General features: G+C 44.8%; 1 protein-coding gene across 2 annotated transcripts in view; it reads right to left on the bottom strand.

Moving 5' to 3' along the window:
• The window catches only part of LOC128842886 (vascular endothelial growth factor receptor kdr-like), a 184,018-nt gene that overhangs the window by 121,210 nt on the left and 50,524 nt on the right, over positions 1-12,284 (bottom strand). For both annotated transcript variants that reach the window (XM_054039149.1, XM_054039150.1), the window contains exons 2-3: positions 10,416-10,512; positions 6,050-6,273 (exon numbers count right to left, since the gene is read on the bottom strand). In XM_054039149.1, the coding sequence (XP_053895124.1) occupies positions 6,050-6,273; positions 10,416-10,512 (321 nt within the window). The remainder of the gene's footprint in view (positions 1-6,049; positions 6,274-10,415; positions 10,513-12,284) is intronic.

The raw sequence follows: 12,284 nt of genomic DNA on the forward strand, positions 1-12,284 counted from the left end.
CTTGAAAGCTTTCCCCTTCCAATACAAAATTTTATCTCCTCACCCACTTTGTCTCTATTGTTGGTTGGCATCTGCAGCATGGGTTAATGTCTTCTGTGGACTAGGTTATAGTAAACTTATTTTCACTGGACACCTAAACTAGAATTTGAAACCCTTTTCCCCAGAAGGCTCAGAGCCTATTCCTGGCAAGTTGCTGAAGCCAGTGGGACTTGAAAGCAGGCAGCATCACACAGCAAGAGCTCAGCATCTGGCAGAATCAGGTCCCTTGCGAACTAGTGTTTCACACAGTCCCCAGGAGTCAAGAACTGAAGGCCCTGTGGTTTCAGAACTTCCTCAGAGAGATACACACAGGGTTTCTTGTAGTTCAGTCAACTGCAGTCACTGACTTAGTGGCAGTAACTCATGCTGTGCTGTCTTGTCAGAGCTTACACACCAACTCAACCTGAGAGTGCCTCTTAGGATCTCGGAGACTGTTCAGAAATGAAGGTGCTCTCCTCCTTCCTGGATCAGGACCGTAATGATCCCTTGCCCAGGAAGATCATTTTGGTGGCCTGCAGCCCAATCTAAGCTACATCTAGAACATGCCTGCCAAACCCTTCCGTCACTGTGAGAGCCAGCTACTTATCTGCTTGGCTCAGCGCTGAGTGAACAGGGAGCGCTAGCCTATCGCGGCTGGCTGAGTGTCTGGCAGAAAAGTGCAGCTGTCTCCACAAAAACAACAAAATCAAAGAAACCCAACCCGCCGGCCTCCAGCCGCTGTTCTCATTGGTAGTCTCCACCGCAAAGCAAGCCAAAGTCAGTCCTGTCACCCTCGCCCTGTGTGTCTGCGTCTCACATTCAGATTATCGCTGCAAGCTGTCAAGAGAATTAGGGAGGCAGAAATCGGCTTCAAAGAATGTCAGAACCAAAGATGAGCTAATGTGAGCGGTGCTTTCATGCTCTCCCATCCTCTCCAGCCATCTTTCAGTGAGGAAGAAGCGGGGGCGGGGCGGGGGGGCATCCTGTACCAGAACTGAAAGCATGTTACATTTGGCATATAAAGAAGAGACAAAGGTGGATTTGATCTGTTGCTTGGTCCAGTGTTTATACCCACCCACTCCTCCCAATGTTTGCCTCAGTGGGGAATTGCTCTTGTGACTGACTGGGCATTTCTTGCTGTTCCAGCTCATGAGAAGCAGCAGCAGTGAGATGTGTGCTTTGGCAGTCGGCAGTCCTGGCTGGGTGTTTCCCTTCTCCCTTCTGGCTGGCTCAGGGGGAAGGAGAGGAAAAGGGAAACTTTAGATGTTCTCTAGGAGGCTTTTTGCAAAAAGGACTGAGCTGCTCACAGTGTGAAGCCAGGGGTGGTGTTGTGATGGGTCCAGTGAGGCTGGAGCCGTGAGGTAAGCTGGACAGCTGAGACACTGGGCTTTTAAAATACCTGATCAAGGGAGAAAGAAGGAAGCCACTTAGAACTCAGCTGGTGCCTTGTGAAATGATCTGGATGAGAACTAGAGGCACTTGTGCTAAAAGGGGAGTGCAAACAGAAAAAGAAGATGGTAAAAATGGCATGACAGGGCCACATACAGATTCTCTCCATCACTTCCCCATCCTTTTTGATCAGTTTAAAAAATCAAAGGCTGATTGTTCTACCTGCCAGCCCTGCAAAGCTTGTGCTGATGTCTGGAAGCCTTGCCGAGCTCGTTCTGGCTCATGAGTTATCAATGCAGCTGATCAAATGACGTTTTGTGAATTATATTCGTTGTGCCTTTCGTCCCTGTCCTCTGTCCTGCTCCCAAGTCATTCCCTTTCCCTGGGAGAGTCTTAATTATTCATATGAATTCACGGAGTAGTTGGAATGAACGATTTTCTGTCAGTGGGTTGTTTGCAAATGGGTTTGCGGCAGTGAGTTGCTGTTCACAATGAGTCACTGGTTTCCTAGACACATGATATTGATTTTGCTCCTTGATTGGATGCTTGAAACTTTTTATTAGGAAAATAATGAATAATGAAAGCTGTTGCTCAGCACAATTGCCCTAGTTCCCACAAGAAAACGGGTGTAGTCACATGTAGAGCCGTCATTGTCTAAAACCCCACGCACCAGAATGGTTGCAAAGAACAAAGAGCCACGAAGAGACGCTATTCTATTCTATACTGTTCTACCTAGTTTCCTACATGGCACCCATCCCTGTTGTGTCCAAGCTCTGATCTACACACAGTTTTTGTCCTGATTTAACTATTTCAGTTAAGGGTGTGATTCCCTCCCACCCCCACAAAATAGTTAAATCAGTACTGTGCATGTCTAGAATAGCATTTATTGGAAGAAGCTATATTGGTATAAACAGCATTATATTGCAGCCACACTAGGGTGGGTTGTACTGCTTTAACCACTGTATTAGCCTAGTTAAAAGCAGTGTGATTTTTGTGTGTAGACAAGACTCAAATGGCAATTTAGTGCCTGGTCTCTCAAAGTGGCATCAAGTTTGATCCCACCGCCACCAGATCCTGTACAATCTGACTGATGTTCAGAGGTCAAGGCTCAATTGCAGTGGGAGTGGGAGGGCTGCTAAATGCCAGATTCTCACAGCGATGTGAAACTCCATCAGGGAGGCTGTAAAAACAGACACAAGCACAGGAAATAATAGCCAATGAGCAGGACTTCCGAGACAATCATGTTCTCATTTTGGTGTCAAGCAGCAGGCCAGGAATGAGGGGGAAAATCCCATCCCCCTTCTCCTTTGGTAATAATGGCTTTGTAATCTCAGCGGAACCTCCAGCCTCTAGGGTTTGTCTGAAAGTTTTCTCACCCTACTTGGCTCAGCCCCACAAACGTCCATGTTGCACACTGTAAACTACCCAGAGCCAATCCTTCTGAACTCAGTGTGCCCCTGTGTGTGGGCAGTAACAGGAAGCCTCATTCCTTTACTCTGAGGTAAGTGACGTTCTTCTAAATGTACGTAATGGTGCCCAGATACCACAGGGATGAGGGCCTAAGAAATATACGTTCTTCTAAAGATGAGGATGATAATAATCCATGTGATGGGTGTCTGAACTATACAACATAAAGGGCCTCATTGACAATCAGCTTTCTTGGCCCAACAGCTATCCTGCCAGTGCAGGGCAAGACAGATAGATATTGCAGGAAGAAACAAAGCGTGCATCTTCAGATGGCACATATGCAGAGGTACGTAAAACCAGCTAGCTTGCTGGGGGCTTGACCCCGCCCTCAGCCTGTCAGGCCACGTCCGAGGGTGCCAGTGGGTATGTTAGCTGAGCTACTTTTCTAGAGTTCTCTTCTGCACTAGATGGGAATCCCGCCCCGCACTGATATCGTAGGGCCTGGAGAAGAGACTCTCTCAGCACCCTTTCCTAGCCTCACTAGTGCATCTATGTACCATAGGGCATGAATTGTCCCATACGCTCTATACTTTACTACTTTGTTTACTGGATTTACTTTTCATAGCACAGGTGAATTTCAGATGAGAATGCAGAGGAACCATGAGCCAGGTGAATTACATCTGTGAGCTAGAAGATGTTTTTCAGTGATTTGGGTATAACAGTCAACTAGCATTGATTTCATAGGGGTGCCAGGACAGCCAGTTTCAGGAGAGCGAGAGGCCATCTTGTAGGTTTACAAATTAGCTGTGTGCTGATTGCTTCCATTGTAGGCAGGGTTTTATCGCTTTAAATATTTTTTTAAGGAAAGAGCTCAGACAGTCCCAGGAGATCCCACAAGATTTTCTGATTGTGCTTCTGTCAAAGCATTTTGCATTAAATGTGGTCCCTGTAAGCCAGTGAGGGCACTGAGTCAGGACAGGGCATCGAGCTTCCAATACGGTATTTCCTGCAGTTCAGCTATTGGGTTGGGGCAGTACAGACTCAGGCATCTGAGGAGCGTGTAATCAGAAAAGGAAACAGGTCAGCACATGAATCAGCGCAGATAAAGTGCAGGGCATAGGCTAGTGAGGAAATAGAATTTCTGACTGAGCTGGAAGGGAAATACAAAGGGAAAAAGAAAATGGATACAGGAACTAACAAGTAACACTAAGAAGCTAAATTCCAAGAAAAGGAGGGACTTACAGGGAAGGAAGAATAAAGGTGGAAGATATCTATTTTCAGTACAGAGAAGAGAGGAAAGAATTATCCAAACGAATCAAGCAGTTATATACCAAATGATTGAGCAATTGGGTTTTGATGTCTATGCATATCGTAACCTCTTTGGGCTGGAAATCATGTATTTTGGGACTTCTGGGTTTCATCAGAGTTAGAAACAATGCGAGAATAATAGAGGTGGGCTGCTAATGCAAAATATTTTCTGTGAATGTTCACTTGAATTTTTAATTAAACTTGCTTCAGCCATGTTCATGCCCTTTTACCTTCATTTTCCATGAACGTTTGGGCAACCAAGTTTTACTGGCACAAATGTTCTTGGAGAATGAATCACAGTCTTCTGTATGAATCTTTGTGGGAACTAAATAATAAATTAGTCTGTGCAAGTATCTGCATCAGTTCTCACCCAAGTAAGGTACAAAAACAATACCATATAACTTATTTGACTAATCACAGCTAAGCAACTCAATTTGAATTTGGAATATCTGAGATCTGTAGACTAAAACGTGAAGAATGGAATACGTTTGAGGAACTCATGATCTTCTTGTGGATATTCCACAAGCAGAAAAAGGCTAAATTAAATGAGCATGCTATTCATTCTGAATTATTCACTTTGCTGTAGAGAAGAACATTGTTGTCTTCTGTTGCAGAGTCTGCATGCACTTGCAGCTGAATCCACAAAGATACTGACCAACTGGAGGGAGTTCAGGGAAGACCAAAGAGGAGCAACGGGCTGAAAGGATTGGCTTTTGAGAATGGGGTGGGAGGCACAACCTCTGTAAGAAACACACTGGAGTTTACAGCCAAGAACTCTTGGCTGCAATCAAGGAACACCTTGCTGCACCCTTGGGGCTGTGCTAGATAACTAGGAGATAGAAACTGAAAGGGAGGGGATCAGATCTTTGCTACGGGTTGCAGGCCCTAGCACACTTGCCTGACCTCCGCCCTAGAGACTTTTGATTTTTCTGACTGTAAGTTTGCTTTCTGTGAGACCTTATGATCCTTCCTGGATGCCTAAGGGGAAAGGGAGAAAGCCTGCCTGCCTCCTAGAATAATAAGAGAACTATGAACCCTGCTGGCTGGGTTCAGTTTGGAGACCCTCTTAAATGGGACACTTTTGGTTGGTTGTTTTTGGTCTTCCCCTTCTTAAATTCCATACTGAGAAAAAGATTTTCATAGCTACACTGGTATAGCCTTGCTTAGCATATGTCTACACTGGAGGTAGGAGTCAGATTCCCAGCATGGGTAGATAGACTTGTACTAGTGGGGCTTGAGCTAGCATGTTTAAAATAGCAATGTAGATGCTGCTGTACTGGTGGAGACTCGGTCTAACCACCCAAACTCGGACCCAGGGCATCAGATGTGTCCATCTATTGGGTCATGGAGGCTCACTCCCAGCTGCAGTGTAGACATACCCAAGTGATGCCTAATTGGGGTAGAGGGCAAAGTGGTCTACAAATATCTCCTGGGGGTAAATACTTAGGAGGGAGAGAAATTAGTTAGGGTGGCATAAGGGGCTTTCAGTGGGATAAAATTAAGAAAGGAAACATTTAGGTTGAGTCTTAAGAAAAATTTCCTGCCAGTGAGCTCACCAGGGTGTGGAATAGGCTCTCAAAGGGAGTAGTGAAATGAGGGGTGTACATCAGTTGGGACACATAAAACTAGACTGGACAATGCACTAATCCAGTCTAGGGACTGGACTAGATAGGTCTCTTCCATCTCTAATGTCTGATCCTATGAAACCAGGAGGCATGAAAGTAAAAACAAAAAGTCAATAAAACCTCTTTAGAATATTCTGTTTTTATTTGCTGTGATGGTGGGCGGAAGGGTCAGGAGAGCTGTTAATGCATCTGAAGTGGTTTGCCTGTCTATAATTAGCATGGGTGTGTCCAACAATTGAATGTTAGCTGACACCGCCAATGTGGTAACATGGAGAGAAGTTCTAGAAGGATAAAGCTCTTACCTGTAACGTACACATATGTCTTGGCCATGAGGTCCTTGTTAGAAAGGAGGTGATTATAAACACAGGTGAAGTAACCAGTGTCGCTGGCTATAGCTTTGTTGATTGTGAGCCTGCTGCAGGTCTGCTGTACGTTGTCTGAACACTTGTGCTCAGATACGGTCCATCTGTGGGGACCGTCTTTGTGTGGCTCATTTCCCCATAGCCAGGTCAAGGAGGCTGCTCCCCTGTCAACACAACACAAAATACAGATTCTGTCACGGCCTCAGGCATAATGAGTGGAATAATCTACATTTCTTGGGCCGGGTTCTCTGTGGCCAATTTATGTGATTCCAATTTTCATAAACGTGCCACGTGGTGAGGAATGATAAAACTCTTTGTGATGTATTTTATGAGCTGTTAGCTTTTCCAGCACCTTGAGGGAGCTAAGGCTTACGATGGAGTTACCCTGCCCTCCTCCCCGGGGCATGGAACATTTCCTGAGAGAAGCAATAGCAAATGCAAGACCATTTCCTGCGGGCTGGAGGGACAATGTACTTTTCATTTTGAAGGAACAATGTGAACATGAGCTCATTTAAAGTGGCTACATTTATTGCTATAAAAACTTTAGAAGGCATCAGATACATTTGTAAACTTCTCCTGAGTTGGGCTCTCTGCACATTTTACCAGTTAAGTTAAAATCTCTTGTTCCTAACACTGGGGGTAAGGAAGAGAGAGAAAAGGCCATTTACGTAACTCCACATCCCTCTTTTTCTTTAATTAGCGGTGACTGCCCCAGACTCCTGTGGAGAAGCTAGGGCCGGTGTTAGTGCTATTTGAAGCAGTTCTCTTTCTCCATGGGTGCAAGGATGGGGAGCTCCTTGTGCCTTTCCCCTCTCCTTGATGACTGCACCAGGCAAGACACAGTCTGGCCTTTAATTTTAAACCGACACTGTGTTCACACTGTCCTTACTCAGTGGACTTCCATTGACTTCAGAGGGATTTACCTAAGGGAGGACTGAGTAATGACCTCTGGATTTTCCTTACTGTGAGTAGCAATAGAGGGAAAACTCCAGTCAGGGCATATCCGTTGAATGCAAAGGCATATGTGCTCCAGAGGTATTGTTACTACATCCTGCTGTGAGCTGGTGTTAGTGAGTTGCTCTACAATCTTCCTCTGCGGGTCTGGGTCAGTCGCCTCGTACATGTGTAGTGGGTGCCACAAATGAGTGTGTGTCTGCCAGCAAGGTCCTGCTGCTCCTTAATACAAACATCCTCTTGGCTCTCAACTCTGTCTGTCCTTTGTTACTTTCATAAAATCATAGGATATCAGGGTTGGATATTCTCAGGAGGTCATCTAGTCCAACCCTCTGCTCAAAGCAGGGCCAATCCCCAACTAAATCATCCTAGCCAGGGCTTTGTCAAGCCTGACCTTAAAAACCTCTAAGGAAGGAGATTTCTTGAAGATGCTGATGGAGCTTGGCTGAAATCTGGAGGCTCTTCCCAGCATGTGGGTAAATGAGAGTGCTGGGTAAACATGTAGCTATCCTCTCTCAGGGGCAGCCTCACCCCCATCACTGGATGTGCTGCACTGGACAGAGGCAACACAGAGGCAGACTTATTGTCCAGCCTTTTAGGGGGCGGTTCAAACCAAGGACTCTTTTTCTGCGGAGGAATTCTCCATCCCTGCTCCTTCTCCCCAGGCTCATGTCAGAACGACCACCCTTAGCAAAGGAGGGTCTCCCAGCAATGCCTGTCATGCTCTGCCTCAAGGGCAACAGCAAAGCGACATGTTGTGCTCTGTCCCCTCATCATCTGCACTCACTACATTACACTGTCACTGGGGCACATTTTCAGCAGCGGCGGCTCCAGGCACCAGTGCTCTAAGCGTGTGCCTGAGGCGGCAAGCCGCGGGGGGCGCCCTGCCGGTCCCTGTGAGGGCAGCAGTCACGAAGCCTTTGGTGGCTTGCCTGTGGGAGGTCCGCTGATCCCGCGGATTTGGCGGCAATTCAGCGGCGGGTACGCCGAAGCCGCGGGACTGGCCGACCTCCCGCAGGCATGTCGCCGAAGGCAGCTGGACTGCTGTGCTTGGGGGGGCAAAAAAGCCGCCCCTGGTTTTTCAGCCCAATGTCGGAAGAGTGGAGTAGTGACTCCAAGGTTTAGAGGCAGCCTGGTTTAATGGTTGGAGCATGGGCCTAGGAGTCAGGAGACTTGTGTTCTGGTCTTGGTTTAGTGCTGCTGATAGATCCACATAGAACAGAGGAATTTCATTGTACTCTCAGTTCTGACAGCTATTGTGCAAATCATTCTTCTCTATTTTGCCGCAATCCAGACCGTCCCAGCTCCCTTTAAAGAGTTCAGATGACGTGTTTTAGGCCAGTTCTTTAAACGGGTTTTTGTGTGTGTGTGTGTGTGTGCAAGACATGGCACTAGGCTAATTTACATCTGCTGAGGACCTGGTGAAAGTGTTCAATGTTTAAGGCACATGAATCATGGGCAGAAGTTCCAGCTTTTGTACCTAGCTGTGGCAGAGACTGGTTGCTTTACCTTAGACAAGTAACAACTTCTCTGTGCCTTGGTTTTCCCCATGTGGATATGGAGAATTACCCTTTTCTACACACGGGGGTGCCATGAGGACTTATGGCTTAATGTTGCTAAGGCAGTTTGAGCTTGTGGAGGCACTACAGAATTGCAAAGCACATTATTTAATTATTCATTCTTTCATCTGACAATACATGGATGAGGTGATACTCAAATAAATTAAAGAGCAACCAATTTAAAAAACAAAACCAAGAACCAACCTCTTTAATTAGCACGCAGGCACCTTGTAGAAAGTCACACACCCCTAACATCGTGAAAAGAAATAATGCAGCTGTATATTAAAGGACAGTTTAAATTTTACAGTCATCACCAGTGTCCGCAGCTTGCCAAGCTAGAAATATTATCATAAGGTTGTTTTGACTTCATGAGCCAGTGCCAGCTGCAGGTATCAGGAAAGAATCTCCTTGAGCTGTGTAACAATTGCACAAATTAGTGAGTTTGATGGGGGACAAGTAGATTTGCCGGCAGAAAGGGCAATACTGATTTAAATGGACTGATTGGGACAAAATCAGAGGTAACATAAATATCAGTGTAAACTACATGTTAGTAAATCAATGAAGTGATAGAATGAATCTAAGCTGGTGTCATTTACATGCTGAAGGAGTGAGTGTGGCTGGCAAAACAACCAACAGGATGTGTAAGGTGTAAAATAACGTGTGTGTGTGACTGTGAATGACTGTTTGGAAGCAGGGTTGTCTTTTTGTTGTGTGTTTGTACAGCACTTAGCACAATGGGGTCCTGGTCTGTGATTGGGCTCCTACGTGCTACAACAATACAAATACTAAATACTTGTGCATGACTTGCTTTAACGGCAACTTTCTCACATGCTTGTGCAAGGCTTTTAAATCTTCTCACACCCTTCTGGTGGTTATTCATTTTTGCTACAAGCCTGTCCTCCTGTTGTATAAATCACATTCACAATTACTTACCCTGATTTATACCACCCTCTCCGGGGCCTCTCGTCTGATCCAGCGGGGCTAATCTTATATTTTCCCAAAGCTGAAAATTCCCCAACTCCCTGTGCATTTACTACTCCCGTCATCTGCCAATTGACTGCAAGTGAACACTTTACAACCCAGATTTGTCAAGGCTTATCTTCCCATGAATGCAAGACTTGAGCCCAAATTTGGCACTTTTCCTGCACATTTTGCACACTGTGTCAATGGGTGAAAAGTCTCCATAATTTATAACCAACAGTCTGCGTTTTATGAGGCCTGGCTATCTTTCATTTAAAGGCTATGATATATTCAGACAGGATGGGTCTTTAAATGTACATATGCTGGCTGCTGTTTATTTAATGGTCATCTTATAGGCTAGACAGCATTTGGGGTCAGCGTGTATACACAGAGAGGGCTGATTACCGACTGTGGTCAACAAGTCTGTCGCTTATTTACACACATGGCGTGAAAGAGAGAATTCGTACACAGCAGAACTGAACCTTAGCTAGGCAAATCCTTATCCGAAAATCCTCAGTATCCGAAAATGAGCTTTGTCTCCTGATATGATCCATCACTCACTGAGACCATGGAAGTCTTACCATGGACTTCAGTGGGAGTTGGACTGCGCCCATTTGCAACATAGAGGGGCCTATTGATCTGAAGAAGTTCTCTCCCCTCCATTCTATTAGACTAAATAAGATCCTACTCCACATGAAAATGCATGTCAGGGAAAGATATAGCAAAAGCTCCCCAGTTGTGGCTGAGGAGTACCCTTTTGATCCTGGGGTTATTTTGTGCCAGGGCAGCCAATAAATACCAGGGAAATCTGACAGTGCTGGGGCCAACCTCACCTGCATGTTATGGCAAAGAAATCTCCTGCATTGATTACAATTTGATCTTCTGTAATGTTCAACTTTGGTTTCAGTAGCAGTTCTTCCAGAGCAAGACCTGAGCCAAAATAAAGGAGAAAATACACAGTTAGGAATGTTTTCCAGGGGATACATTTATTAGAACAGGCACAATTGAATATGAGGGAAGCTTTCTGTAGTTCATATCTTTGGGGCCAAATTCTTCTTTCACTAAACTCATGTTACTCCACTGTAGCCAAGGGCTACATGAGGTTAAGTGAGAATGGAATTTAGCCCTTTTACTTTCCAGTGTTTACAATATCTTTTCTAATGGCTGAAAATAACATTTGTTTCCCCATTCCTGTTTCATCTAGAGGTGGACCTACCCCATGTGACTCCCGTTTTAGGCTACGCTAAGTCTATTCATTTCCATTACACTGACATAAAAGTGGAGTGCATGGGGCCCTCAGTGAATAATTCAAATTGTCACACGAGACATTTTAAGTGTATGTTTTCCTTTAATGAACTACATTCATGGGGAAAATTTCTGGGGAGCAACTGCCTTCCCTTTATAAGTCTGCAATATCCAGTATATTAAAAAACAGCAACAACGACAAAACTGGCAGTATTCCTGAGTAATAGACACAAATACAGCAGTGACACTTGCTTTGTTTGGGGGCATTATTGTTGCAGAGTATAGCACTGTTTCATAAGGCAAATTTGCAGCTGTGTTTGTGGTCCTGTCACCAACATCAATCTGTCACATGGCTAGTGTGCAAAGCTCTCTCCATAGGGCAGTCATCAGCTTTTACTGGATGCTATCCTGACCATCAAATTCCCTAGGGCTCTCTAATAACTGGCAGTGAGGATGCTAAGAGTATGTTTTATTTTGGCTCCTCAGTATTAGTAAATCATACTTGACATTTTTCAAAGGTAGATCTAAAAGCGGTTTACACAGATTGGTTAACATTATTATCCCGGTTTTACAGATGGGGAAATGGAGGCACAGAAAGGTGAAGTGACTTTGCCATGGTCACATAGTGAGTCACTGGCAGAGCACAGAGAAGAACCCATGTTTGCTGCTGCTCCTCTCTTTGGCAGAATTTGCCATTCGATTGAACTCTTAAAGTGATCCTGTCAACTGATTTCAAGGTCCAAAGGTTAGATTTTGTTTTAAAAGGGTTTTTATGAGACCTAGCCTAGATTGAAATGTTTGTTTTCATGGTAGATTTCAATAAATGTAAACATCACCTTCCTATGCTATGAAGCCAAACACAGCTGCAGAAAGTGAAACTGACAAGAAACAAAAGTGAAACTGGCCAGATCAGTTGCCTTGCCCACACTGAGGGAAGAGTAATCAGCACAACCACAACTATGCTTAGATTTGTTTCTCATTTTCCAGAGCTATGACATTAAAGTCTTATGTTTTCTTTCCCTGTATGCACTTCAATTCTTCATCTTCTCCCTCACATTGAACTTGTTAAGCCAGAAATCCTTAGCTTGGCTTATAACAAAGGCATTTTACTCAGCAGTGTAGTGATGTTAATGTATCGAACGAAGAGAAACAGAGCTTTCAGCTGATGAAAAAGTGATTTTCCTCCTGCCACTCCCAAATTTCTCTTTTAAAAAATTCATGTGAAATGGTCTCAGCACTGCATGTTCCTTTCATGAAGAGTGACTCACTCCCACTTACAGTAATCTGGCTTCCTTCATGAGCTATTCAAATTCCCATCAGAAACTCAGCAGAGGCTAGCTAATACCCCAGAGCTCCAGCCTTCTAAAAATGTTGCTTTCTAAAGACGGCTCCACTCAAAAACATTTTGCTAGAAACCCTCAGCAGGTGATACCAACTGTCTTCCTGAATTGCAAGCT

Source organism: Malaclemys terrapin, chromosome 9 (genome assembly GCF_027887155.1).
Source record: "Malaclemys terrapin pileata isolate rMalTer1 chromosome 9, rMalTer1.hap1, whole genome shotgun sequence".
Lineage (NCBI taxonomy): Eukaryota > Metazoa > Chordata > Testudines > Emydidae > Malaclemys > Malaclemys terrapin.